The sequence below is a fragment of the Anopheles stephensi genome, chromosome 2 (genome assembly GCF_013141755.1).
Source record: "Anopheles stephensi strain Indian chromosome 2, UCI_ANSTEP_V1.0, whole genome shotgun sequence".
In the NCBI taxonomy this organism is placed as follows: Eukaryota; Metazoa; Arthropoda; class Insecta; order Diptera; family Culicidae; genus Anopheles; species Anopheles stephensi.
In genome coordinates, this window is record NC_050202.1 from 973,034 (window position 1) to 999,362 (window position 26,329).

The window sequence follows — 26,329 nt, forward strand, 5'->3', positions numbered from 1 at the left end:
CAAAGTTCAAAATTTATAAAGAAGTTTTGTTTCGAATATTCTATTAAAATCTACTGATGATAAAAGAGCATTTTTAAATTTGAAAAACGCCTGCTGGCCAGGCTGCCTTATTAATTTTTTTGTGTATTTTTTATTGATATTCTATTGATGATTATGAATAATCGGGGAGTTTTTGTGCAAGACCCACCTCAAAAAACTTTTTTTTTTCAACAAATTATAATTTTTTTTCACAAAATGTATTGAAAGGATTGTAAGCATTGCAATCTTTCCTCTTCTTTTTCCTTCGCGTTATAACCTCGACAAGTCTCGGCCTGCCATTTCTGGCTGTCTGTGACTTCATTTTATACGCAGCAAGGTAGTCAGCCCTGCGTACGGCGAGCCGATCTGGATGGAATTTGAGCCCCGGCCCTGTCGTGCGAAGACCGGCGCAGTTATCGCCTCGGCCACCGGACCACCCCATCTTTACTCTAACTAAAGATTATGTAAAAAATCGATTAAAAAGATGCTTCTGTTACGTAGTTTTTATAAAAGTGTGACATAACTCTATGGTCGTAAACCTTACACCCGTCCTTACATCACTTTCCTTTCGAACGAAATTTTAAAAACGACTACTAAAATTTTGAATTTAAAATATTAACGGTACGCTTCATTTAACACGACACCATACGAAGATAGCCGTTAAATCGTTTCAATCAACAGTCTTATATATAAACACACCCACCGTTTCAGTCATTGCATGCGTTCGGAGTAAAAACCCAAGGAGGAATTCGAAACATTTTCAGGTTGGGTTTTGGAAATAAATACTTTATTAAATTATCCAGAGATGTGCTTCGGTGATGGAGCGGCTAACGCAGCCTTAACTGGCTGTGGTTGTTCTGAATGGGAGTGATGTTGTCCCTGAGTCATTTTGCCTGCCGGAAGTGGCACCTGTCGCGTGATGTGATGCAGTGGCACAAAGTTACGCTTCTGGTGGAAGGAAGGATGCAGTGGGTTTAGCTTGGGAGCGATACTCTTCGGGATGTATGATCGATAGTCCTTCTTCGGTTCTTGAGCCAACTGCTGGCGAAGGTGCTGCGCGGTAGGAGCGTTCGGATGAGCGAGTCCTTGAGATGCCGCTGGATGATGATCGACCTTCACGTGCAGTCGCTGATTGTTGTACGGAACAGCTGTATGGCGTTGTTTGCTCTGCTGGACATTAGACTGTTGAACCGGGTGTTGCTCTTGATGAGATCCGACATTGTACGTGGACTGCACGAGGTACTGCTGATGGGGCTGGAAGAGATGCTGTTGCTGTTCGGGCTGTGCTGGATGATACACGTGTTGATGCTGTTGTTGAGCTGGGGCCGTGTATTGATATTCTGGAGCTTGGTGGAATTCCTGCGATGCTTGATAGTGGCCTCTATCTTCCACGGAATGAACATTCTTCAGCGCATGTGGAAACACATTCTCCTGTCCTGGAGCACTTGGGTAGGATCCATCCAGCCCGGGAACCACTAGCAGCAAAGCGATCAGACAACTTGCCAGCAGCTACAACGAGAAGCAGCAATTAATGATCCAATGAGTGAAAGGGAAAATACTCCGGGAAGGATAGAGAAAGCGCAGTTGTTTGATAACATTTGTTTTATGTTTCGCCAAAATACAGTAGCAATATGGGCAAGGAGCCGGAACGAAAGACTTACCATTTCACCAGCCATCGTCTTCGCGAGTGGTAAGATAAAGTTTGCTATCGAAGAAACTGAGCTGCGAGAGTTTGCCGGGCAGTTTGCACTGGTTGCTGTCGGTAAGTCACGTGGCTCTAATACTACCGCTGGAAAGCGTTGAAAGTGAACTGATGCTGGTGCTGGTTACGTCCGGTGGTTTTTATACCTTGTCAAGTTTTGGACCACCAAAACCGGCGGTGGTTGTGGTTCCTCCTGGCTACGGATTGGACATCGATGAGCGGAACGTTGTAAATCTTCTTTATACAACTGTCACGCCGTTGCGCTTTAATTGTACGCATCGATTCCGCCAAAAGTGACCGGACTGATAAGTGAGCCTTAATCACGTCGTCCATGCCTCTCGGGTCGGCGCAGCCACCCGGACAATGTTTTGGACAACAGTAGTTGGCAATAAACGGGCGCGTAATCGATTTCCACGCGGACCGAGAGAGATGTAACAGTGAGCATGATTTTAAATGCAGCAATTATTGGACAAATCAAATATTTACTTTTTTCATAAATCGTAATTTCATGAGCTCAGACAAATTGAAGAAGATGCTAAATATAGTCTGGATAAAAATCATAATTTTAAAAATGAACCATAATTGTTAGTTATGAATTTTAATTGACAAAAGTACATTAAGGTATCCAATCCCACTTGGAACGTTCCTGTGTTTCACAACCTAAAATGGACAATCCATAGAAGAAGCACAAGCTTTTCTTATAGGCAATGTCTTAATTTCATTCAAAATTTCTCAATCAAATATCGTCCAACATTGCCATTTTGTAAATCCGCGATATAGGAGGTACCACCGCTTGCGGAGCCTCCGTTAGTGAATTAAAGCAAATTAGAAGCAATCTACCAGCAAGTGAAGCAGAGTTATCATTCAAATTTGCAAGCAATTACTTATTGTTGGCACATTTTTATGTACATTTGTTTACGATGGTTGTCTCTCAGCACCAGCACAAAACAAACAGTAAACACCGCCATCAATGAACGCCCCGGAACGAATTAAAGAATCTGGGCTAGACAATCAGTGTAGTGTACTCAATCCATGTCCGAACGAGGGATCCAACCTGTTCAGAAGAAAGGGGAGCAGGCTCGGAAACCGCCGAACCTGTTGCTGCTGCAAATGATGCAAAAGAGCAACGAGCTGATTGCGATGAAACGGTACTCATCCCATCAGGTACGCTGGATGTGCTTACCAGTGCCTCACCCATAGCCTTTTTCGCTGAGGCGGCCTGTTCTCCATGTTTTATGCTCCATGGCCGCATATATCGTGTATGCTCCTGTTTCTCTTTCTTACCTTCACTGGAAACCACACCACTCTCACACACACACATACAGGCGCGCCCAAACGTTGGGGAGAATCCGCGATCGCAGTCTTTGCTTCGCGATGCCACAAACACACCATTCTACTTGCGGGTTTTATTGCTTACGAGCAACACCTGGTTTGGGTGCGTAAAGCGATGATGGTGCAAAGTATCAATTCACTCTTCGTCCACCAAGTCTGACTCATGTGCGAGCAGGCACATCGAGAGTCGTTCTGTTCCTTAAGACATTGTTCGTGGATCATATTTAACGGAGATCGCAGAATTAGAAGTCAACAGCAGAAGTAAGTATCAGTGTGAAACATTCATAACCAGCGGCGTATTGAGTGATGCACGAGCAGTGTGAAAAGCAACAACCTGCGTTAATTCCTGCGACGACAACCAGGTTCATAGCCCAGAGTCCCGCGGAACCTCTGCAGGTGGTAGTGTCTTGAAGACGTCCAACCTGCCTCCTGTTCGCTTCCATTCATGTTCACGCGTGTCAGCATAAACAAGCATAAAACATGTTGCTCACCAACACACTCGCAGCTCGGTTTACAGACTCTCACCAACACACCGGTCACATTCCCCGACCAGGGAACCGTTACACCTGGTTCCGAGAGAAGTTCGTTCCATCTCCATCTGGCCCGCGCGCAGAGAGAGAGAGGGAAGTGTTCGAAAAACCTGTTGCGTCCATTTTCGCGCTGAAGATCAAGCTAGTTCGCGCCTGCTGCACACGTTCTAATCCCCGATCGAGGCTCTAGCCTTATTTGCCGTGCACCCACCGACCAGGACAGGATGAACGGGAAACGTGTTACGTGCGTTGTTTTGTGCTACGATCTCTTGTAAGCCTGCAGCCTGTGGATCAGTGTGGCAAGATCCTTGTATAGCTGGCTACGCAGCTTTCTCAACGTGGCGTCCCTTTGCTAGGATCCCTCACCAGTTCTTCCGTGTGCCAACGGTTCGTGACATATGGTACAGTACTAGCGATGTTCTGCGATGTGCAAATGACCTCCCGCAACCCTCCACAGTATTGTGTTACGTGTGTTTTCGCTGTGTTGAGGAATCGAGAACCGATAAATGTGTCTTTCCGTACCAACTGGCCTGAAAGAACACGAACCACAGAACAGAAGGAAAATGGGCCGTTAAACAAAATCAACACTGCGTGACGCTCAACCATCCGCGTGCGAAGATCGTGTATGCCTTCTGAGTGCCTGTCTTGAACGTCTTGTGCCTTAAAGTGGAAATTGTGAGCTCTAAACCAGCGGCCATCAAATGTATTCCTTATACTCTTTTCTAAAGTGACTGTGGTCCGGTTTTGTGCGATCTACTGTGATACTGGATTATTCACCCTGTTCTGTTGCTTCCGGTGTGATCGAAGAATTTAGGTTTAAAGTTCAGTTCTCCGGTTCCAGAATTTTGGAGCCAAACAGGATCAGTGTTGGTGCAGAAAAACAAGAAAAAGAGGTCAGAATAACCTTAATCGTACGACCCTGAGACCATGCATACCGGATGTGAACTGTGGTTGACTGGACTCCCCTTTTCTGAGCAGTGGAAATTGTGAGCTCTAAACCAGCGGCCATCAAATGTATTCCTTATACTCTTTTCTAAAGTGACTGTGGTCCGGTTTTGTGCGATCTACTGTGATACTGGATTATTCACCCTGTTCTGTTGCTTCCGGTGTGATCGAAGAATTTAGGTTTAAAGTTCAGTTCTCCGGTTCCAGAATTTTGGAGCCAAACAGGATCAGTGTTGGTGCAGAAAAACAAGAAAAAGAGGTCAGAATAACCTTAATCGTACGACCCTGAGACCATGCATACCGGATGTGAACTGTGGTTGACTGGACTCCCCTTTTCTGAGCAGAAGACGAATCTGCCCGGCGTACTGCAGACTAACCACAACAGACACTCCACTGTTAAGGTCTTAATATTTGCGCACTTCGCTCTTGGGGTTTAGTCTTACGGGCAGATCTTGGCGAAACGATCTCGGCTCTCACCCACACCGAGCAGGCAGGAAACGAAACCGGGGCTACATAATTATCGGGGAGCGTCGGGGGAATCGCGTACAATGCTGGGAACGGTTCGCATACTACTTACTCCCGGGCGGCTGGCTCCGTCGGTTCGTCGTCCTATTAATCCCACCGTCTTTTTCCCTCCTCTGGCCAGTGCGGTTCGCTCGCTCGTTTTCTCTTCCCGTTTTCGTGGGCAGACCATTCGCCTTCGAAGATGCCACGGTGCTTCTGTTTAATAACTTTTCCACATCAAAATCACTGGAATGTGAAATTTAAATCAATTGTTTGAAGTGAACATAGCGAAGCAACAGCAACGGCAGCAAGTGAGTGAGTTGGTTGTTGCTTCCTTCTTTCGGAAAGGGTTTCACGGCTCATGTTTTCCCCCTCATTTCGCTCGGGCGTTCTTTACGGGTGAGGCCAACCGTAGTGAAACAGTCAGCGCCCTAATCTACCCTTCGTCACATTTCGGAGCCATCTTGTGCAGTGCTGTGTGGCCGTTCCGCGACGGGGACAGACTGGTATTACTGTACGAACCCTGACCGAAGCAACAGCACACGCGCGCGTTCCTGCTTCATTGGGCAGTATCAAAAGTGTGGAAGACATCTTCCTCCTCCGTTCCGTAAACCATTCCTCCGAGTGTTCAATACCCGTTCCGCGCGTAAACGATCGATCTTCTACTGTTCAGCTCCGGACCCGAAACACCGCTCCAAAACTTCTCAAATCAGCGCATCGAAAGTAACCGCCGTGCGTCTTCCCAGGCTCAATTATGATTGTCTGGCGCTACGACGAATCAGTTGTACCCGAGTGATTAATAGCCCCGACGTCGTCGTTCGCACGAAAATTTATTCCGAATTAGCTCACCCGCGTAATTGGATATCGTGGAAATCCAACCGTAGCAATGGCGCTGGTTCTCAAATGTCTTTGAGCTTTAGAGCATCCCTTGCCGTGTTGTTGTTATCGTGATTCCCGACCCAGTAATTTCCGATCGAGCGTCAAAAGTGGTACAACAACAAGATGCGCGTTAAAACGCTGAGACAGATAAAAAACCAGCGGGGACATCGTAACCACCACGGCAGCCACCATAACCAGCACAGCCATGTGGCAACCAATGGTAGTAGCAGCAGGAATGCTTGATGATCTTTAATTTGAAATCGTCATCAACGCAGTCTTTAACCTTTAAGCTGCGACTGGCACTTGAGCGTCGGCGGCACGAGCCATATCGCTTATTCTCACGCACAGCGCTCCCAGGGAGTGAAGGCACACACCACCCTACCTACACCAACCCCATCATTCACGGCTCCATTTAAATAGGCTTTTAATCGTGTGGTTCTGCTGGCTTTTGCCTTTCTTCCTCTTCGCAGCAGCGATCGAGGCGCAATATTTTTCCCCCGAAAGACTGAACGCGTTGGTGAATTGCATGAATCCACCGTACAGAATGCCGCCACAACCGCTCGGTGCGTACGGTATGCAGCACGATCATCACTCCAGCATACCGGGAACGGCATCGACGGAGGCACATGTACTGAACACTCCGCTGCGGACTCATTCGTCCAAGTTTCCGGTAGGGTTTCGTGATCTAGAATGCACCTTGTCGCAGTGTTGTAAACGATTTGCTCTTCCAGATCGAACGGGAACTCATACTATCGTCCAACAAAAATTCCTCAAAAATTCCGCTCATGCAGGATAACCGAAACACCAGTATTCCGGCCCTCCTAAATCGATCAGCAACGTCCGCAATAGGGCCTGATCTTCCTGTGAAACAAACACAGGCATGGGTGAGTGACCATGTTTTTCAGGCCAAAGTTCCTTTACTAATCAATTCGTGATCTCCCTTAGAACCAACCACAGATGGATGCAATACATTCGGCCGTTTCCGGCTCCATGCCACGCACGATCGTGCGCTTTCCGGAGGATGTGACAGCGCTTGCCGATCGGGATGGTAGCTTTCAGCGGGAGAAAGACTCCACCACGGTGAAAAAATCCGTCACCAAGACTTATCATACCCTAAAGGATCTGATCTCGTCCAAATTTAAAAAGGACGCTAATGAACAAAGCGATGAGCTGAACAATGTAACCTCAATGCTGCACGGTCACCAGTCGAACTTGGATCAGGGTCAATCAAGCAGTCAGCAGCAGCAGCAGCAGCAACAACAACAACAGCACCACGGGGGCAATAATCAGAGCGGATCGTATATGTACAGCTCGGCGTCTGACAATAACTTGCTGCAGGCTCAGTCCAACCTAAACGTGTGGCCGTCCAGTAGCCAAAGCAATTCCCCACTGTACTATCACAAGAAGTTTTCCGATCCGGCCGAAGGCTTCAGCGCTTCGAAAGCTCTCTCACAGCCGCAGCTAAACATCGGCGAACAGTCGAACCGTAACACGCAGCACGTGGTCAGTATGCTCCCGGCTCCGGTCGACGGTACGGACAGTGATGATGGTGGATTTCGGCAGCATAGTGCCACCCGGCAAACGAATCAGCCTATGCCGAACGGACCGAGCCAGAGTCAGGGGGCGGTGATGCACGGTAGCCGTTCGACGCCACAGCAGCAACCTGCCTACATCCAAAACTATCGTCACAATCACGCCCAACAGCAGCAGCAGCAGCAGCATCTACAGCAGCAACATCACATGTCGTACCAGCAAGCCCTTCATAACGCTAAACAACGAGCAGCATTGGAGGGTGGATCATCCAGCTCGAATATTCAATCATCGTCCTACAACACGACCGTGACGGTGGGAGATCAAAGTACAAGCCATCATCACCACCATCACAACCATCATCAGAGCGAGCCGGGAATGCAAAAGCACACCATTTCGGTGGACATAAACAGTGGGTCGTCGGTCAACATATCCACCGGGGAATCACATGATGCTGGAGCGTACGATAAAAATGGTAATCACTCATCTAACATCGATTCTGGTCGTGGTAGTTCCTCGATGGCAACCGCTAGTGCCGACGCTGTGATGGAGAAGAACAAAGTTAAATCTGACGGTGAATGGGTAAGTTTAGCGACATTCTCAAATCGAATTTTGTAATTATAATGACTTTCTCAAATTTGAAGATCGACGTAGTGGATGTGGAACTGAGGAACATTCTTGAGCCTGGTATGAAATCAATGAACCTTCGCCCGGAGAGCACCATGTCCGAGAGTGCATCATCGATGTCCCCACCACTGCCACCGCTCTCTCCACATGAGGCTTACAACCATAGTGCTGGACAAACTAGTGGCAGTGTCCAGGCGAAGCCCAACAATGCTAGCAAACTTCAAAAGCAAGAGTACGGCACGGATACGTACAATCGGGCTAGCAAAAACCCGCAGCCAATCGGTCCTTCGAAGGGACAACCATCGCCCAACACAATTCAGAACTACATGAACCACCTGAAGTTGTCCAGCAACAAAAAACACGAGCAGAACGCCCTGAAAAAGCATCGTAAGTAGATCGTATTTCAATACCTCTAGAATACCCTTTTTGTAATCACCATCGTCGTCACTTTGAAATAGTGTTCGGTTTGGATACTGATGTGGCATCCGTCACCAATACGACACGCTCGCTGGATCTCGAATCCCTGCTCGGCGGACCCTGGGATGGTGCCCAATCGGTGTCGGAATCGGAAACGGACGGTGGCGGTTTGCAACAGATCCGCAACCAGCTCGAAGGTCTCGAGACGATGTACAGCGAAGTACTGAAAATGCTGGGCAATCGTATGGCCACAAATGAGTCAACACTGCGTGCAAACAGGCGCAGACGCCACGGCAGCATGTCGTCCCTTCCGTCTAGCTCGATCAGTGGCCGTCCGATTCGCGATCGGCGAAGATTAGACGAACGCCGCAAGGTGCGTGATATCAAAGGCATCAACAAACGGTTCCAGCGGCTGGAATCGCACGTAGTCACGCTAGCTCGCAGTGTAGCCCATCTGTCGTCGGAGATGCGCTCGCAGCATCTTGTCTCGCAGGAGCTGGAGGAGCTAAGAAACGATTTGGCACTTTTGCGGTCGCAATCGATGCACAATCTACCGATGAACAGTAGTGGCAATGGCAACGCCAACGCATCCGCCCGAGAACCGATCAACCTGACAAACCCGAAGCGGGTGAAGAAGCTGACGAAATTTTTTGGCGAAGATCCACCACTGATGAAACTGTTTCTTAAAAAACTCGGCTATGAGGTAAGGATGCACTAGATCTTTCCTACAACATGAACAGCTCTACTAATGTTTCAAATGGTCCACAGAAATATGCGCCCATCTTCGAGTCCGAGCGTGTCGGCATGATCGAGCTGCCGTACCTGGGCGAGGAAAGGCTGCAAAAGATGGGCATTCCACTCGGGCCGCGACTGAGGATTCTGCAAGAGGCACAAATATCGCTGTGTCGCGATACGACGCTCTGCATCGTGTGAGCCGATCGAAACCGTACGCAAGTGACGTGACGTGTGAGCCAAAGAACTGAAACAAGCAAACAAGTATTTTAGACATTCGTGTGAAAGTCTCTCTCTCCCGGTGCAAGAGATCAAGCAAACTGCGAGTGCTAGTGCTTCCTGGCATTTTTGCGTCCGTTTTGCTTTATCATCCCATCATCCCCAGTGATTAGAGAATTACGAAATTAAATCTCATTATTCTTTGAAACAAACCTTTTGACAGCCGCACGCTGGCTTTGCTAAGACCTTTTCGGATGGGTAATATCACAAGACCACTAATAGAATGAGAATCCACCTCTGATGCTCCAGATCAGGCCCAGGAGATATGGTCAGAACATTGACCTTAGAAACGTACGGAATCGCGACGGAACCTGCCCGTCATACATCGTCATCGGCATTGCTCGGAAGACCTCATTAGATTAAGCGCAAGCGATTAACGCCTGCGTTGCACTTCGATCCTGATAATAGGGCAGCAAAAGCACTGCCCATTCATCGGAAAGACAACTGATCGGTTCGTGTGGAGAGACACCATCAGCCTCAGTTGTTGGCGATTGCTTGCAGCAGCAACAGCCACGTACATTACATCCTCTTGTGCCAGTGAAGATGAAGTGTGTTCAAACAGTTGTCTCCGTTGTGCTTCTGCTGGCCCTGTGCCTGCACGCGGCATCTGCTGAAGTGGTGAACTTTAAGAAATGTCCTGGTGAAGGTAGACAGCGATAGGAATACCCCTTTATCGAACAACTGCCTATTAACTCCCTGTACTCCCCCCCCGATAGCTACAGAGAAATGTACAATTCACGAGGTTTCGATCACACCATGCCCGGAAGCTGAGGAAGGTCGTGCCTGTACCGTGTATCGCGGAACGAACGTCAGCATAACATTCGATTTTACACCCGGTATGCAAGAATTGGAATCGAGACTTTATTTTGGTGTAGTAATTCTGTTGTTTCAACCCATTGTTAGAATTCGCTGCCAATGATCTCACGGCCGATGTGTCCTGGACGAAGCCAAGCTTTGATCTACCCTTCGTTGGCATGGATACGGCCGCCTGTAAACATACAAGCTGCCCTGTCACATCAGGCACTCGGCAAACGTACGCCTACAACTTGCCCATCAAGAAGACCTATCCTCCGGTAGGTGAATGCTCCACATTTAACGCATCTAGCAAAAACCATTCACGAGGCCATCATGACGATTTAACTTCTTCCCACAGCAACATTACGACGTTAAGTGGAAGCTGACGAGCGAGAACAACGATTCCTGCTGCTTTATTGTAATGATCAACATCACCAAGAAGACCAAGCGCACTTAGGACGATTACAGAATGAAACCAACATTCAATTATGGCCGCTGATCATGCTTTATGGGTCGTTAAAGTGTCCACACCACGGTTTTTTAAAGCGCTAGAACAATACATTCGTTGTAATTGCGCCAGCAAACCATGTAATAAACGGTTGAAATTAGTTGAAGATCAATAAAACGGCCGCCAACGGACTAATCTATCTGGCTGGCTGTAGTCCGTCACAGTCCGCTATCGCTGTTCGTAAACATTGACCAGACCCTTAACCTTGACATCACCAAAGGCGTCCGGTGGCGCGTGAAGCGCCTTCCAAAGACGCATATACACACACACACACACACACACACACACACACACACACACACACACACACACACACACACACACACACACACACACACACGTGAGCTCGTACGCGCTTCCCAAAAGGTCATCAGTGCGTGAGGAACTCCAGGGAAGGTGTTGATACGTCGCAGGAAAGAATGGGAAAGCAAGATTCGGCGCTTACGAGCAAGCAAAGGCCACATCTCGCATTCGACACGTATATGTTGTGTGCCAAATTGGCTAACCAATTCATTCAACACCCAATGGGTAGCGCTGCTGTGGGGAGGATAGGATTGGATTGGTTTGGTTTGGGAAAGGGAGCTAAGTAAACGGGGGTTTCGGGTTTTCGCTCAATACCGTTTTTGGAAAGAGGTTCAATTCCACCATAAATACATACACCTCTCCAGCGAGGTCGGTTGGCCCTGTTCGCTATGGCTAGCGTGTGCGGTGCGGCAGTAGCTCGGCCAACGATCGGTCAACATCTGCGCGGGGATACATTGAATGATCGTGGCGCGATTCGACCAGAATTGTTCATCCGGCGCGACCGTGTGCACACGAGTTTTCGGTGACCTCAATTGCGGCTGCTGGTCCACAGAGCAGAGTGAACTTGTGAACTTCGTATCGCTTCGGAGAGCAACACTGGATCTTGGAAGCTCTGGGTCGCTCCTAAAGGACATTTGGAGCCGTCATTTCCAGGACGCTAAAAAGATGATCAAGTATCATCGGGTGCGATCATTAGGTAGGTGCTTTTTACAACAAAAATTCGTATCAAAAATCGTTGATAACAACCTTCGATCTGTCAAACGGGATCGTGACTTCCAAGGCCAAAAAACGGTCACGTGATGGTGAAGCAGCAACAAGGAAAGGCAGATGCATATTTTAAAAAATTTGTGGCGCCATACACAGAAACACAGAAAGCATTCAAGGGTCGCAAAAGGGACCAGCATTTTAAACATGCTAACGGTCGAATGCCACCTGTTCTTTGGGTTGGGCTAGAACATATGTCATATGGTGTATTGTAAAACGAAGGGAGAACCCCCGATTACCGTGTACACCGTCTTCCCTCTGGACCACGACGCAGGTATGAGAGAAATGTGCGTAAAGTGCTTCTCGTTTGCCGGTGTGTGTGTGTGTGTAACAACAATAAGGTGCGTTTGATACGCGAAGCTCTACGCACACTACCTGGCTGGGCGGCTGTGGTGGTGTTGGTGTCGTCGCTGTACATCTCTAATTTCGAGGGAGCACATCGACTTGGGTTGCACGGTGCATTTCTCCTAAACCGTCGCGATTTTTAGCTGCGCGTACGACTCTCCTCGACCAGCAATCGAGCAGCAGGCGGCGGGTCAGCTCATGTCAGCTGAAAACGATCGCGGAAAAGCAGTGATTTGGTGTGTTTCTGTGATTATTGCAGTAAGCCATGAGAACAATCTGCTGGAAAGCTGCTAAACGGGTAGCGCCAGGGAATTACAGAGGCTTCGTGTGCAAATTTGCGTGACAATAAGCGACATCATCCCCCGTCCATAAATCAAGAAGTGTTCTCTCGAGTGTGCACTTTGCTGTGCAAGTCAATTAAGGCGGAACCGACGCTAAGTGTGCTAAGTGTAAATATTTGGTGACCAAGTACAAAAAAAAGGCATCGTATCGCGTCCGAGTGTTTACCCAAGTTTTCATCATAATGATGCGCCGCTCAGGCAAGCTTTAAGTGACGTTCTGGCTTGCGATTTCGAAAGCTCCTCCCTCCAGCCCTTGTCGCAACATTGTTCGTTCGTTTTTTCTTTTTTTTTTTGTTCCCAAATCGCCCCAACGGTGGAAACTGGAATGTCGTTGGAAAACAGCATAGTTGTCCCACTTTACGTACAACCGTACGACATTCCAGCGGCCCGTGTTCATCGCCAGGCACAGTAGTGGTAAATCCCGATCGGTAGGTGGCTATTTGCCAAAAAAAAGCAGCCGAAACTAATAACAGACGAAAAGAAATAAAACATTATAGCCGAATTCCGCAGCGCGCAGGGGAGTAGCTTCGCTGCTCTCGCAGCAGTCGTGTGGCAGGCGTCTGTCCGAGCGTTCCGGAGAGCTCCAAATACCGGTAACGGTACACGGAACCATAGTCAAGGAAAAGCTCTCCACGCAACTACTGGAAAGGAAGGCAAAACTGTGCCACAGGCCGTACGCCCCACCCCGTTCCGGCATAGGAAAGACGCAGTGAAAAGAACGGAGGCCGGTTTTCATCTCGGGCAGGGCGGAGCAGAAGCATATTAAGCATGGGAAATTGTGAGCTACTTAATTTTCTTGTGACGTGACAAAAACTGGAGCAAAGCTGCTGCTGCTGCTGCTGCTGGTGAGAGATGAGATTCATTCGTTCTCGTAAAGTTCCAACGATCGCTTCGCGGATTTATGTGCAGTATGCGCGGTTTTCCTGTTACTCCTACTGCTGTTAAGACTTATCTAAACCACAACAAACCACCGGTCAGAAGTCGCCTTATCGTCGTAAGAAAGGGCAAAGCAAACCCGAACGTGGCTAACTTGGAGCGGTGTGTTATCTCACACGCAGGTTCCCGCTCATTGCAAAGCCTTCTCGCGGCTGAACGCATGCAAACGCGGTAAAGGCATTCATATTCACACCCTGCGAGACACGTAGACGTTTGGCATTTTATTATTATTTTGCCGGCGTGCGGTTTTTGCTGCGGTTTATCGCGCGCCACCCGACGACGGTCAAGAGGCGGCGAAGCAGCTGAAGAAGACACAGCAGACAGTCAGAAGGCGGAAAATGTCCACCGGAAAGCTTATTAGTTCGAGTTGCTCCGGTGGGGAGTAGCAGAGCAGAGGGGTGGAAGAACTCGTATGATGATGATGGTACCAGCTCGTCCCCATGTTTGGCCATGCCATGATGTCATTCGAAGTGTGAATTAGCTGAAACATCATATCCCATACGTTCAACGGTCTGCTGGTGGAGAGCTTTCGCTTGCCGAGTAGCGAGTTAGACGAAAGCAAACAACTCATCCACAAGACCGCATCGGTGTGCTCCCGGTGTGCTAACTAATAGGGAGTTGGACAGACCCCAAAAAGCCTCCCCACAGGACTTTAAATAATAACAGAATCAATAACAAAGGCGTGCGAGAATTTTGCTGCTACTCTATCGATCAAAGCTCCCTTCTCTCTGTATGTGCACATCGATTCCGATTGTAGAGATAGTGTGAAACAGTGTACGCGATTCCATCCATCATAAGGGCCAGTTTGAATTGGTTGAACGGCAACAGCAAAAAAAAACCTTACATCATCAACCTTCAAAGTTTATCTATCGGCCAGCGGTTAAAACAATCCGACAGGCTCAGCGAGTTGTTCGAAAACGTGTTGTTTGAGGTTGTTTTCACGTTTTTTCTCTTCGCACAAGTAAATTTGTGCTCGTAACGATGAGCAACGAAACCGATCAGGAAACGCCTGCTGCGGGTGGAGAAGGGGATATTTTAAAAAATTCTACCTTACCGGCCCATCATCATCATCATCACCACATAATGTCCACCAGTGTGGAGGAGGTGGACGAACAGGTACTAGAAGTGGCGACACAGTCATCGACGACCACCGTGGACAGCAACAACAGCAGCCGAGTGCAAAAGTCATACAAAAATTTGCATGAATTTTCGGGTGAGTTAGTAGGTACATTCAGTAGTATTGCTGCTTTTTTAAGCGCTACCCTTGGAACCCACAGCAACGCCCACTCGGTCTTAAACACGTTGATGGAGTGCCGTTGCCATATCCAGCATCCTTTAGAAATTGATAAATAAATGTAATTTTCTTTTCGGTTTTCATACTCCCAAAAGAAGATATGTGTCCGCGCCCCCGCAATCAATTTGTTGGCCACTCCAAGCGTCCGGATAGGTTCCGCAGACAGTAGGGAGGTACAGTCAGTGATTGTACAGCGCGATAGAGGAGCTGGAGGCGATGGTGATAATAAATAGCGCAAAAACACAACAGCTCGCGAGTCCACCACCTATTGGGCTCTATCTCTAAACATCAGAAGGCACAACAAAACACCGCGGCTGTCCGCGAGTGACACGGTATCGCACAGCGAATTCCGTTGCATTTGCTGCTGTTCGCTTCGCGCTGTAGTAAGGGGTTGATTAGAGTAGCGAGTGCGCGCATGTTCCACGCGCAAAAACGGGGAAGTACGTCCCAAAACCATCCGTAAACAGCTGTCACCTGTGCTTTCAGACAGACGTGCGTGTGTTGTGGCCGGTGTCCTTTTTGTTTTCGTTGTGGGCCGGTGTTTTAAAATGTCCCATCAAGTACTGTCCACTTTGCAGTGATGCGATGGCTTGCACGAGGTGTAAAACTAAATCCACCTAGATGTGTTTGTGTTGTGTAACGCTCGGTACTATCTGCTCAATCACACTCCAAGTAAAGGGGGTGTTCAAATGCCGAAATGTCCGCCGACCAACCCGTGTCTTCTACCTCCACCGCTAAGGGCCGGACGACGGACGAAACAAGCGGTTCCAAAGAATGGCGTAAAGTTTTGCGATTTACTTTTAAATACAGGCTTCCATCACTTAATTTTCCTCATTACCTCAAGGTCGTCAGTGTGATGGGCGAGTGTCCTTGAACTAATCGGATGGTTTTCCATTTTTCATTGCAGAGGAAATGCTGGAAACAGAAAAGGCCGGCCTAGTGGAGCGAGTGTACGATCTCGAACGGCAGGTACTGGAACACAAGGATGAGATCGTCTGTCTCAAGTCCACACTGGCCGATGTGTTGCGTCGACTGGCCACGATAGATAACAGCTATGAGAATAGCACGAGCGGCAGTGGTCGCGGTGGAACCGGCACGCCTGCGAGTGGCGGTGGAGTAGCGGGCACGGGCGGACATCATGCGGTCAGTGATAACGTGTCCGCCAGCGCACATAATAGTTTATCCAGCAAAAGCTTCCGCTTCTCCCGCAACACTCTCACGAGGCGTAGGTTTTTTTTTCTTTCTTGCTTCATTTTTTAGTATTAGATCCCAGCGGGTGACGATTTGCCCTTCCTGGAAGCTACAAATATCTAGTAATTCCTTCTAAATCTTACGGTTTGGTCGCACAATTTGTAGTGAACTCTACGGTGGAGGAAAAACGGTTTGGCCGGGTACCGTCCCGCGTGACCAGCTCACCGTCTCGCATGAAGCCGAACCTCGCGCAAAAAGCCATCCACTACTCAAACGGATCGCTGCATTCCGACTCGATGAGCAGTCATTCGATCTCACCTGCCCCGTCCCCATCACCGAGACAACCGAACGCGACCGCATCGGCCAACTCGCACCATGCACTGCTCGCCTCCTCCGGTATGGGAAAGCGGTGGTCCTCGACAGGGGATTTTGTCAGTACACCGGGCAGCCCCAGCGGTTCCGGAAGCAATGGAGGAAGGTGCGTAAGAATTCACCGCCCAAGCCTTTGAACCGGATTTTGCGTGCATTCCGAGCGACAATTATCTTATCAAGCGTGATGGGTGCAAATCTCGCACCAAGCTACGGCTTATCAGATTTGATAATTGATTGGCGTTTATTGGGAAAAAAACTAAATAGCATTTGTTTAAAACGATGTGAAATCATGCCCTAAATAACGTGTTTATTTCTAACTCTTTCCACCACAGCATGTCCCGTTTCTCGGCCAAATCACTGCTGAATCTCAGTGGCAATTCCAGCCGCCAGGGTCAATCGCACCCGTACGTACAGCGGAAAAACGATGACGACGAGTACGTGAAGCTATACATTAGCGGTCGTCCGATCGTAATTCACTTACCAGAGGCACAACTGTCCACGTACGAAATGACGAAGGTACAGCCGGCCCCGAACAGACGTTTGCGGCTAGACTGGGCCTACGGATACCGAGGCAAGGACTGTCGGTCGAATCTGTACCAACTGCCAACCGGTGAAATGGTGTACTTCGTGGCCGCCGTAGTCATTCTGTACAACATGGACGAACATACGCAACGACACTACCTCGGGCACACGGACGACGTAAAGAGTTTGGCCGTCCATCCGAACAAACTGCTGGTAGCGAGTGGACAGTGCGGTGGTCACGAAGGTCGTGAATCGCTGCCACACATCCTCATCTGGAACTCGGTCTCGTTGGCGACGTTAAATGTGGTGGGTGTGGGCGAGTTTACCGGGTCGATCAATTGCATCTCGTTCAGTCGAGCGGACAGTGGAAGCATACTGGCCGCTATTGACGATTCACCGGACAAGATCATTTCGATTTGGGACTGGCAGAAGAAGGACGGTGGCCGTAAGATAACGGAAACCAAGTGTTCGGTCGATACGGTCGTTGCGGTGGAGTTCCATCCGCTCGATAAAGGACAAATCATTACGATCGGCAAGAATCACATCGCCTTTTGGTCGCTGGATCAGAACGGTATGCTCTACAAGCGAATGGGCGTGTTCGAGAGCTTCGAAAAACCGAAGTACGTGACGGCGATCTCCTTCACGCAAACGGGTGACGTAGTGACCGGTGACTCGAGTGGTAATTTGGCCGTTTGGAAGCGTGGTACCAACGTTATTAGCCGCTTCCTGAAAAAGGTGCACGAAGGCCCCGTGTTCACGATTTGTGCACTACGCAACGGTGGATTCGTGACGGGCGGCAAGGATGGGTTGCTGTTACTGTTCGATGACGCACTGCACATGAAGGCGGACCAGATCGTCGAGGCACACTTCGGTGCGGTACGAGTGGTGGCACAGGGCAAAGGTTCTCAATTGCTGATTGGCACGACGAAGAATTGCATTTTGTCCGGAGACTTTACGCTTAGCCTCGTACCAATCGTGATGGGTCACACGGACATTCTGTGGTCATTGGCAACGCATCCACAGGTGGCTCAATTTGTTACCGGAGGTAGAGACAGACTGTTGCAGCTGTGGGACTCGTTGTCCCACTCGGTAGTGTGGAGCAAAGACATCGGTGAACCGATCCATTCGGTGCAGATATCCAACGGTGGGGATGTGATCGTGGCGGGAGGTGTCGGAGGGCGTTGGTCCGTGTTCGATATTGTCACACGCGAGCTGTTGGCGACGTACACGGACGGAGCGGAGGTGATACAGTGCATGCAGTTTTCCCCCGATGGAAATCTGCTGGCAATCGGTTCCAAAGACAACGGCATCTACATCTATCAGTGTACGAAAGTACCGCACCGGTTTTCCAAGATTGGAAAGTGCACGGTAAGCATGAATGTAGCTGTTGTTGAGTCGTGCGCTTTTAATTCATGATTAATGTTTTTCCACAGGGTCATTCTAGTTTTATTTCGCATCTCGATTGGTCCAAGGACAGTCAAATTTTGCGGTCTAATTCAGGCGACTACGAATTATTATACTGTGAGTCAGATTGGCGCAATATGTTCGATGGCAATTTTACTGACAATAAGCCTTTTCTTTTTTTTGTAGGGAACCCAACGCTCTGTCGTCAAATTACGAGCCAAAGCACGGTGAAGAACCTCGAATGGGCCACACAGAACTGTTCAGTGAGCTTCGAAACGATTGGCATCTGGCCGGAGAACTTTGACGGCACCGACATCAACAGCGTGTGCAAGGATGGCGAGGAGCAATTCCTTGTGTGTGCCGACGATTTCGGCAAAATTCGACTGTTCAGTTTTCCAGCATCGCAGCCAAAGGTAAGCTTCGCAAGCGCAAGAATGTACTGTACGATGTACGATACAAACATAAAATCTATCCTTTTCAGTCGCTATCGCATAGTTACAAGGGTCACAGCAGTCATGTAACATCGGTACAGTTTATGCACGATGGCGTTCGTCTTTTATCGGCTGGCGGTATGGACACGAGTGTACTGCAATGGAGAGTAGTGTAAGGAGGCGAAGTAAGACAGAGAGTTCCACATTCCACAAAGATTCACAAAGCATTTTCATTTCCCTTCCAAATCTGCCGCGTCCGCTGTTCTCGTTCTCCCACATTTTGCATTGCGGATGAACAAAGTTTATTTTATTTTATCTAGCACCGATACTAACTTATTTTATCACGTTTATCGATAAGAGTAAACCGGCGAATAAATTAATTAATCGTTCAAAAGGTATGACAGAGAGGGGATTTTCTAATGCAACTGTTTTCAAACCAGTAGGTGTCCACAGGGAACTTTGGTAAAATAAGCACGCATTGTGTGCTTTGTTATTGTAGGTTTTATTTTGAAGCAATTTTGTTTTGTTTTATTTTGCCGCTCGAAGCACGATCTATGCGGACGTTGCGCCAACTACACGGCAGACACAGGACGGTTACGACATGGATTGAGGAGTTGATGTAAGTACGAACAGAAACTCAGATTTTGGAATTTGTCAGTTAAAAATACGATATCTGGACCTAAACGAGCGGGTTTATATGGCCAATGCTTGAAGAAAAATTAAAAATACCAACAGAAATTATAAATTGAAAAATTTTATATCAAAAAATACCGCTCTGCATGAAACCGGAAAAGCAATAAAAAACTGCACGAATGTTTGTCAACCAGTGGACGGTTCGGATTATCCGTGCTGATATGAAAATGCCACGGAATATCGGGCTCGCGTGTTCTGCTCGATTTGCAGCGTCTCGAGCTCGGGCAAGTACTCGAAAAGGCTGTACTTCCGTTTTCGTTGCCGAGCAGAGCGGACGTGTGTCGCGTTGACTGCCGAGGAAAATTTGTGGTTAAGTTAGGGAAAATGTGATTTTGGTGGTAAAATGTGGTCGGAAGTAGGCGCGAAAGCAGGCACGTTAGGATTTAAAGCACCAAGAGGGTGTATTTTGCCCGAACGATGGATTTCATTCGTTTTGGAGGCGTCGTCTGCTCGACGGTCGGCATTTTACGCATCGAGTAGGCTTGGCGTGGTTTCCCCCTCTGTTCATGGTGGCGGGTGCGCTGTTGCGGTTTCGCAGTAAGATTTTCGTGTTGGATTTCTCTTGCCGGGCCAGTGAAAAGAAGTGGATTATGGTGGATTTTCGGTCGTAAGGTAGCATACTGAACAGAAGGCTGCTTTTGTGGAACGGAAATTTGTTCCAAGTGTGTACGCTTCTTCGTGCAGCATTGTAAAACCGCGTGAACCATGATGGCTTGGGCAGGGACACCATCATCGTCACTCTCCACTGAAGAAGCATGTGAGCTTAGCAAGCTTGGATCTTGCTATGCCATGGCTTGTTTGATTAGCTTCTTTTTCGTGTTGGGAGCCGTTCCGAGTGATGTTCCGCAGTATATTCCTGTGACTTTCGTAGCAATTGAAGTTCAAATCACAGGAGTATACTGTGAGATATTGCCGGGTTTATGCAGCGGAAAAAAGGCGGGGTGTTCTGCTTGCTCTGTAGTGCCGTGAACTCCGTCCGCCATGTGCTTGTGAATATGATGAAGCATCGGATGTGCGCGAGTGTGCGTGTGTGCGGCTTCACAATTTTCCCCGTGTTCTTATTGGGCGTGCTGTACCGAACAGAACGGAAAAGGTAACTATCATCAACGTTGAATTTATACACTTTGCCGCGTGTGTGTATGTGTGTGCGCGTACGCGCCATAACCACAAAAATATGTGCCCGTGGCGAGGAATAAAATATCGTTCGATCATCGTGTGTGATGGCGTTGGTATATTTCTCCATTGCTGATGAAAAACCGGTCAAATTTTGCATGATGATAACAACTTTCAGAGCCAATCCAATGATCACGATGATATCAACCATTTTGTCCAACTATCTGACAAATTTGCCGGCTTCATCAAGTAGAATGTGTATGAAATGTACCGCGCACACTAGGACTATGACGGCAACGGTGGCGGCGGGTGGTGTGACGCAGAGAGAAAGTGCGATGGAACCTTTACTAACCTCACATTTTGTTTCATTTCGCAGATATCCCGCCCAAGGCCCGGTTGAGTTGAAGTATATCTATCTTTCCGGTGTGAATATATCGAGTATGCTTACAGTGATGTGCTTCTGTTGTCGCAATTATCAGCGAGCACGTAAATGTTTACCGGTCATGCGTTTTTCGAGCGCGTGATCTCTTAAGCCGGGTTGTTATGCAACAGTTCGGCATGTTGAAACTGAAACGAAATTGACGAATAAATAAAGCTATGCGGTTAATCGTTCATTCAAATCGTGTTTACAGTTTGAAAATGAATTTCCGAAAGTACATGTAGTGATAGTGGGACGGATACATGTTAACAATGAATTAACAGGGACGGTGTCGGAAAGCAGACAAATGGTTCCTCTAGTGTAGATTGCTGCCTGGCTTACTTTTCTATGTCATTGTATTTTCTGTAGTGAAACAGCATTCTACTCAACGATTTCCACGGGTACAACGTGCAACATACATGCATGCGGTATCAAAAATCACGCTATGAGCCAGCTTTCAACGGTTAATTCGAAGTTCGAAAGCATGACGAGCCAGTCTGAGCTTTCGAACAAACACCCTGTGAGTGAGCTTTTCGCCCAGACGGCGAATCGTTTGACAGTGTTGACGTTAGATGGGCAACAACTTTTGACGTGTTTCGTTAAGATAATCGACACTTGACGTATTTCGTTAAAAGGATGGAAACTTTTTACGTTGAAATGTAAACAAAAGGAAAAACGGATCGGGTGGGTGGACAAGTGAATACCCTCCGCGGTGGAAACCTACCAGCTGTTGGTGGCCTCGAGGAAAATTTCGTTGCCGAAAGCAACAGTTATCGCGATTGGTGGTTTGGGATGAGTGAGCAATAGTAGTAGCTGGTGTAGCACGTACCGCCAGCAGTCATGTTTTCCGTGTTCAAGAAGCTCACGAACAAAAACGATGGCCCTGCCGTATCGATACCAGAGTCCGTGGGGCAGACGATGTCCGATTCGCTTAAGAAGCGATTTTCTCGTGGAGTCCAGTATAACAGTATGTACAAACCAACACTCGCTGCTTTGTTTTCGCATTAGAGCGCTGCTAATGTGTGTTTCTCCATTGCTTTTTCTTCCAGTGAAAGTTGTTATCAAGGGCGATCGGAACGTCGGTAAATCATGTCTACTGGAGCGACTGCAGGGAAAAGCCTTCATCGAGCAGTACACTCCCACGGAGCAGATCCAGGTAGCCAGCATCCAATGGTCGTTCAAGGCGACCGATGACGTGGTGAAGGTGGAAGTATGGGACGTGGTCGATCGTGGGAAATCGAAGCAGAAAAGCTCCAACCTGAAGCTAACGACTGCCGGGCCAGGTGCGGAACCGGACATTCCCGTGCTGGATGCAGAGTTCCTCGACGTGTACAAGGGCACACATTGCGTGGTGATGGTGATGGACATAACCAAAGCATGGACGTTCGATTACGTTTGCCGCGAGCTGCCAAAGGTTCCGACGGACATTCCGGTACTGCTGCTGGGCAATCACTGTGATATGGGACACCATCGGGTGATTACAGCGGAACAGGTGCACGGGTTCGTGGAGTCGGCCGGCCAGGAACGCAAGGCCGAGATCGTGTACGGTGACAGCTCCATGCGCAACGGGTTCGGACTGCGTTTGCTGCACAAATTCTTTGGCATTCCGTTTCTTTACCTGCAGAAGAGTGCTCTCGAGGCGTCGCTCAGGAAAAATGCACAGGATCTCGACATCTGCCGGTTGGAAATTGATGAGTATCAGGTAAGAGTCCGGTTGTGTTGATCTACTATCGATAGTTCGATCTTATCGCAGTTCCTTCCTCTCTAACAGAAATCGGACGATTCCGACTATGGTCGCTTCCTGGATGCACTCATCAGCAAAAAGAAGGCACGGGAAGGCACCACCAACCTAACCAACCCTACCGATCCATCCGTCATTCGACCGACGAAAAGCATTATTCTAGGCGGTGGCCATCCAATCATTGTACCCGATCGGAATTCTCATCTGGCGGTCGCATCAACGACGGCCGTCAACACAACCAAGCTTAACCCACAGCAACGGCAGCAGGAACAACCGGCTCGCAGTGCTACGATGGCCACCCTGTCGTCCGATATCGGGTTCGGGAAGATTGACAACGTGGATGAGTTTTGTCCGGATGGAGGTGTGTTGGATAAATCGTTCCTGGAGGATACGGTTGATGCTGGGTCAGGTCGGCAGTCGTCCAGCTTTTCACCGACCGCTGAAAGTGATGACGACGAGGATGAGCGACACAATCCGCTCGTGTCGAGGTTCGACGAGGAAGATACTGGTGGTGGTGAGGTGCCCGAGCTGGCGGATGTATCAGAGAAAGCATCGGAGTCAAATGCTGTGAAAAGCATGCCGGTGAATCCTCTGCGAAGTGAGCCAGTGCGTGGATCGGTGGCCCTTACGCCAACTGCCAACTATCATGAAGAGGTGCGGGAAGATGAGGAGGACCAGGATGATGGCGAACGGAAGCTTTCGCTGCTGAGCGTCGAGCTGGAAATGGGTCGGATAACACCGGGCGCGAAGGATAAGATGAATCCACACTACGAAGGCTGGTCGATGATCGACACGAAAGAGCGCCGATCGCCGGAAGGTGGCGAAGATGTCGTGTCCACCTCCTCGGTAAACCGTTCCAAGAGCTCATCGGAGAAAAAGGTAACACAAACAAGCGATACACACCCCAAAATGTCCTCCCTTGCTAACTTTCCCGTTTCTCATCGCTCGTTCCAGTCGAAGGATAAAGACAAAAAGCACAAGAAGAAGAAGTCGAGCAAAGAAAAGGACGACAGTGGTCGTAGCAGCGACGGGAAGCACCATCGGAGCAGCAAACGCAAGAGCCACGTGGACGAGTTCCTGAAGGAGATGCAGTCGAATGCGGCGTACGACAACGGTGCAGACGGTGCTGGTGGTGGTGGTGCTGTGGTGGACGACGATGCTTATGAAGCGCTCTGAGATTACTCCTCGAACTGCCGGACGGTGTGGACTGTGTCAGTCGAACGCCCAGTGTCGCCAGTTTCCACGCGAATTTACGATTCTTATATTCCACGATAATAATTGTTAAGCTTCTCTCACTAACAACACTACCGTACGGATGCTCCCGTTGCTGCTGCTGGTTCTGCGCGGGGCTAGACGAGCGCCGAGGCACGCATGAAGGAGAGCGTACTACAAAGTTTACTAAAAATATATAATATGTTTTAACCAAGCCTGCCAGACCAACCTGCTCTCTCCCAGGGACTAGAGTTTGAAGCCGTTTCCGAAGAGGAAAGCACGCCCGATCGGTGAAGGAACTCGCGACCCGCCCTTGCCCTTAATGAAGCTAATTTAGGTGCCATTGCTTCGCTTGTTTCAGCAAATGAAGCAGCACTTGTCCCTTTATTCGTTGATTCGCTGTGAAAATCGAGGACACAATTTAATTAAACGACCACTACCACGCACGCTGCTGGTTTCGTCTAGTGCTTGCCGGTACGATCCGGCTGCAAGTGCAGTGAGTGGCCACATCGATATCCCTTAGCTCGATATCCAATGAGTACCTAGTGTGTGTGTGTGTGTGTGGTTTCCGTAAATGTTACCACATCAAAAGACCATTTCCCAGTTTCGCGTTTTTTCCCATTAGCCAAGTGGATCAAGATCCGACTGCTTCGTCGTGCAGGAAGAGGCGAACAGCACTGAAGCAACCGCAATGCGATGAAGCGGGACGCACATACAAAGGGCTTCCGGTAAGAGGGATTAACTTTTTCTCACACTTCTCGTCTACTTCGGGCGTGTTCTCGCGCTGTTTGTTTTTTCGCTCTGTGTTTTTCCCGGCCCTTCGTTCTGTGTGGTTCGTTTCAGGGATTCTCCTTCGTCGTTTCGAGGCAGGTATCCTTGTGAAAAAGGATCCGCTGAAAAGGGAAAAAAGCAGGGACATCGAAGAACACGGTGTGGTGTGATGTGAGAACGTTGGGCACGGCGTTTCTCAAGGCAATAATGGGCAAAAAAGGACACGGTGTAACCTGAGCATGCTGCAGCCCACAGCAACCGGAGGGGTTATGAGGAAGTTGAAGCAAAAAACTGAATTTGTTTGGCTTTTCTGATTTACTGTAAGCTTTTTGAAACTATTGAGAAACAATTTCCAAATAAATGTAATCATTTTCAGAAGACAAATAAACAGAAAAGTTCTGAAAACGAAGGACTTTAAAATACTCGAAACACCCTCCCGTTTTGCTCCGATTTGATTTCTCCCGATGCTGCAAAACGATCCGAAAATTTGTCGATTTTAGGATTTCAGGTAACAGGAGAGCATCCAAATGAGGAGGCATCATCACGAGAGAAAATAGCAGCTGACGTCACAGTATCTGTTCTTATCATGAAGGGGAAAGAGATCGATACCGATCCGCCCGAGGAAGCGAGAGAACCATTCTCCGTCCTCCTTCTTTCGCCATTTTCGATGCTGGATCGAGGCAAATTGCACTCGGATCGGAGCGGTTTTGGATTTTAAGTAACAGGAGAGTATCCAAATGAGGAGGCATCATCCCGAGAGAAAATAGCAGCTGACGCCACAGTATTTGTTCTTATCATGAAGGGGAAAGAGATCGATACCGATCCGCCGGAGGAAGCGAGAGAACCATTCTCCTTCCTCCTTCTTTCGCTATTTTCGATGCTGCATCGAGGCAAATTGCACTCGGATCGGACCGGTTTTGGATTTCAAGTAACAGGAGAGCATCCAACTCTGGAGGGAACATCCCGAAAGAAAGTACCAGCTGACGTCACAGTATTTGTTCTTATCATGAAGGGGAAAGAGATTGATACCGATCCGCCCGAGGAAGCGAGAGAACCATTCTCCGTCCTCCTTCTTTCGCCATTTTCGATGCTGGATCGCGGCAAATTGCTCTCGGATCGGATCGGTTTTGGATTTTGAGTAACAGGAGAGCATCCAACTCTGGAGGCATCATCACGAGAGAAAATAGCAGCTGACGTCACAGTATCTGTTCTTATCATGAAGGGGAAAGAGATCGATACCGATCCGCCGGAGGAAGCGAGAGAACCATTCTCCTTCCTCCTTCTTTCGCTATTTTCGATTTCGATGGATTTTGAGTAACAGGAGAGTATCCAAATGAGGAGGCATCATCACGAGAGAAAATAGCAGCTGACGTCACAGTATTTGTTCTTATCATGAAGGGAAAAGAGATCGATACCGATCCGCCGGAGGAAGCGAGAGAACCAGTATCCTTCCTCCTTCTTTCGCTATTTTCGATGCTGGATCGAGGCAAATTGCACTCGGATCGGAGCGGTTTTGGATTTTAAGTAACAGGAGAGTATCCAAATGAGGAGGCATCATCCCGAGAGAAAATAGCAGCTGACGCCACAGTATTTGTTCTTATCATGAAGGGGAAAGAGATCGATACCGATCCGCCGGAGGAAGCGAGAGAACCATTCTCCTTCCTCCTTCTTTCGCTATT

At 48.5% G+C, this 26,329-nt stretch overlaps 5 protein-coding genes across 21 annotated transcripts in view; 4 read left to right on the forward strand and 1 right to left on the reverse strand.

The window, feature by feature from the left end:
- The window catches only part of LOC118504732 (1-phosphatidylinositol 3-phosphate 5-kinase-like), a 110,952-nt gene extending 101,305 nt beyond the window's left edge, over positions 1 to 9,647 (forward strand). For 4 of the 11 annotated variants that reach the window (XM_036039594.1, XM_036039597.1, XM_036039598.1 and 1 more), the window contains 6 exons: positions 6,381 to 6,580; positions 6,642 to 6,794; positions 6,856 to 8,022; positions 8,085 to 8,454; positions 8,526 to 9,187; positions 9,253 to 9,647. In XM_036039594.1, the coding sequence (XP_035895487.1) occupies positions 6,437 to 6,580; positions 6,642 to 6,794; positions 6,856 to 8,022; positions 8,085 to 8,454; positions 8,526 to 9,187; positions 9,253 to 9,417 (2,661 nt within the window). In that variant the 5' untranslated portion in view covers positions 6,381 to 6,436 and the 3' untranslated portion in view covers positions 9,418 to 9,647. Of the gene's footprint in view, positions 1 to 3,339; positions 3,984 to 6,018; positions 6,131 to 6,380; positions 6,581 to 6,641; positions 6,795 to 6,855; positions 8,023 to 8,084; positions 8,455 to 8,525; positions 9,188 to 9,252 lie in introns of those variants that run through there. The other 7 variants (XM_036039596.1, XM_036039599.1, XM_036039600.1 and 4 more) reach the window with 7 other exon arrangements.
- On the reverse strand, positions 776 to 15,698 carry LOC118504736 (putative cyclin-dependent serine/threonine-protein kinase DDB_G0272797/DDB_G0274007). 2 transcript variants are annotated; one of them, XM_036039613.1, is made up of 3 exons: positions 15,621 to 15,689; positions 1,680 to 1,917; positions 776 to 1,527 (listed from the first exon to the last, which is right to left on the reverse strand). In XM_036039613.1, the coding sequence occupies exons 2-3, from the start codon at positions 1,692 to 1,694 to the stop codon at positions 814 to 816; spliced, it is 729 nt and encodes a 242-aa protein (XP_035895506.1). In that variant the 5' UTR covers positions 1,695 to 1,917; positions 15,621 to 15,689; the 3' UTR covers positions 776 to 813. The 2 variants fall into 2 exon arrangements, with proteins under 2 accessions (XP_035895506.1, XP_035895505.1); XM_036039612.1 differs by lacking the exon at positions 1,680 to 1,917 and having other exon boundaries at positions 15,621 to 15,698.
- LOC118504737 (MD-2-related lipid-recognition protein-like) lies at positions 9,825 to 10,964 on the forward strand. The gene is made up of 4 exons (XM_036039614.1): positions 9,825 to 10,141; positions 10,212 to 10,331; positions 10,399 to 10,568; positions 10,649 to 10,964. Exons 1-4 carry the CDS (start codon positions 10,039 to 10,041, stop codon positions 10,745 to 10,747), a joined length of 492 nt encoding a protein of 163 aa, XP_035895507.1. The 5' UTR covers positions 9,825 to 10,038; the 3' UTR covers positions 10,748 to 10,964.
- LOC118504731 (echinoderm microtubule-associated protein-like 2) lies at positions 11,523 to 19,100 on the forward strand. Of its 6 annotated transcripts, none has more exons than XM_036039585.1 (8): positions 12,299 to 12,980; positions 13,034 to 14,701; positions 15,690 to 16,007; positions 16,139 to 16,451; positions 16,678 to 18,235; positions 18,301 to 18,388; positions 18,458 to 18,684; positions 18,753 to 19,100. In XM_036039585.1, exons 2-8 carry the CDS (start codon positions 14,470 to 14,472, stop codon positions 18,876 to 18,878), a joined length of 2,862 nt encoding a protein of 953 aa, XP_035895478.1. In that variant the 5' UTR covers positions 12,299 to 12,980; positions 13,034 to 14,469; the 3' UTR covers positions 18,879 to 19,100. The 6 variants fall into 6 exon arrangements, with proteins under 6 accessions (XP_035895477.1, XP_035895478.1, XP_035895479.1 ...); XM_036039586.1 differs by having other exon boundaries at positions 13,050 to 14,701; XM_036039587.1 differs by having other exon boundaries at positions 13,063 to 14,701.
- Positions 19,101 to 21,543: 2,443 nt separating this feature from the next.
- Positions 21,544 to 25,034, forward strand: LOC118504735 (rab-like protein 6). Its single transcript, XM_036039610.1, has 4 exons — positions 21,544 to 21,893; positions 21,976 to 22,628; positions 22,698 to 23,546; positions 23,622 to 25,034. Exons 1-4 carry the CDS (start codon positions 21,767 to 21,769, stop codon positions 23,841 to 23,843), a joined length of 1,851 nt encoding a protein of 616 aa, XP_035895503.1. The 5' UTR covers positions 21,544 to 21,766; the 3' UTR covers positions 23,844 to 25,034.
- The last annotated feature ends 1,295 nt before the right edge of the window (positions 25,035 to 26,329 follow it).

Excerpts from the sequence above, each read along its gene's own strand:
- LOC118504737 (XM_036039614.1), top strand. The coding sequence starts at position 10,039 with ATGAAGTGTGTTCAAACAGTTGTCTCCGTTGTGCTTCTGCTGGCCCTG. Across the intron at positions 10,142-10,211 it reads TAAGAAATGTCCTGGTGAAG|CTACAGAGAAATGTACAATT; the intron begins GTAGACAGCGAT and ends CCCCCCCGATAG. Across the intron at positions 10,569-10,648 it reads TCAAGAAGACCTATCCTCCG|CAACATTACGACGTTAAGTG; the intron begins GTAGGTGAATGC and ends TTCTTCCCACAG.
- LOC118504731 (XM_036039584.1), top strand. The coding sequence starts at position 11,561 with ATGATCGTGGCGCGATTCGACCAGAATTGTTCATCCGGCGCGACCGTG. Across the intron at positions 16,008-16,138 it reads CCGCAACACTCTCACGAGGC|TGAACTCTACGGTGGAGGAA; the intron begins GTAGGTTTTTTT and ends CACAATTTGTAG. Across the intron at positions 18,685-18,752 it reads TTCCAGCATCGCAGCCAAAG|TCGCTATCGCATAGTTACAA; the intron begins GTAAGCTTCGCA and ends TATCCTTTTCAG.
- LOC118504736 (XM_036039612.1), bottom strand. The coding sequence starts at position 15,677 with ATGGAAAACCATCCGATTAGTTCAAGGACACTCGCCCATCACACTGAC. Across the intron at positions 1,528-15,620 it reads ATCACACTGACGACCTTGAG|CTGCTGGCAAGTTGTCTGAT; the intron begins GTAATGAGGAAA and ends TTCTCGTTGTAG.
- LOC118504735 (XM_036039610.1), top strand. The coding sequence starts at position 21,767 with ATGTTTTCCGTGTTCAAGAAGCTCACGAACAAAAACGATGGCCCTGCC. Across the intron at positions 21,894-21,975 it reads TCGTGGAGTCCAGTATAACA|TGAAAGTTGTTATCAAGGGC; the intron begins GTATGTACAAAC and ends TTTTTCTTCCAG. Across the intron at positions 22,629-22,697 it reads TGGAAATTGATGAGTATCAG|AAATCGGACGATTCCGACTA; the intron begins GTAAGAGTCCGG and ends CCTCTCTAACAG.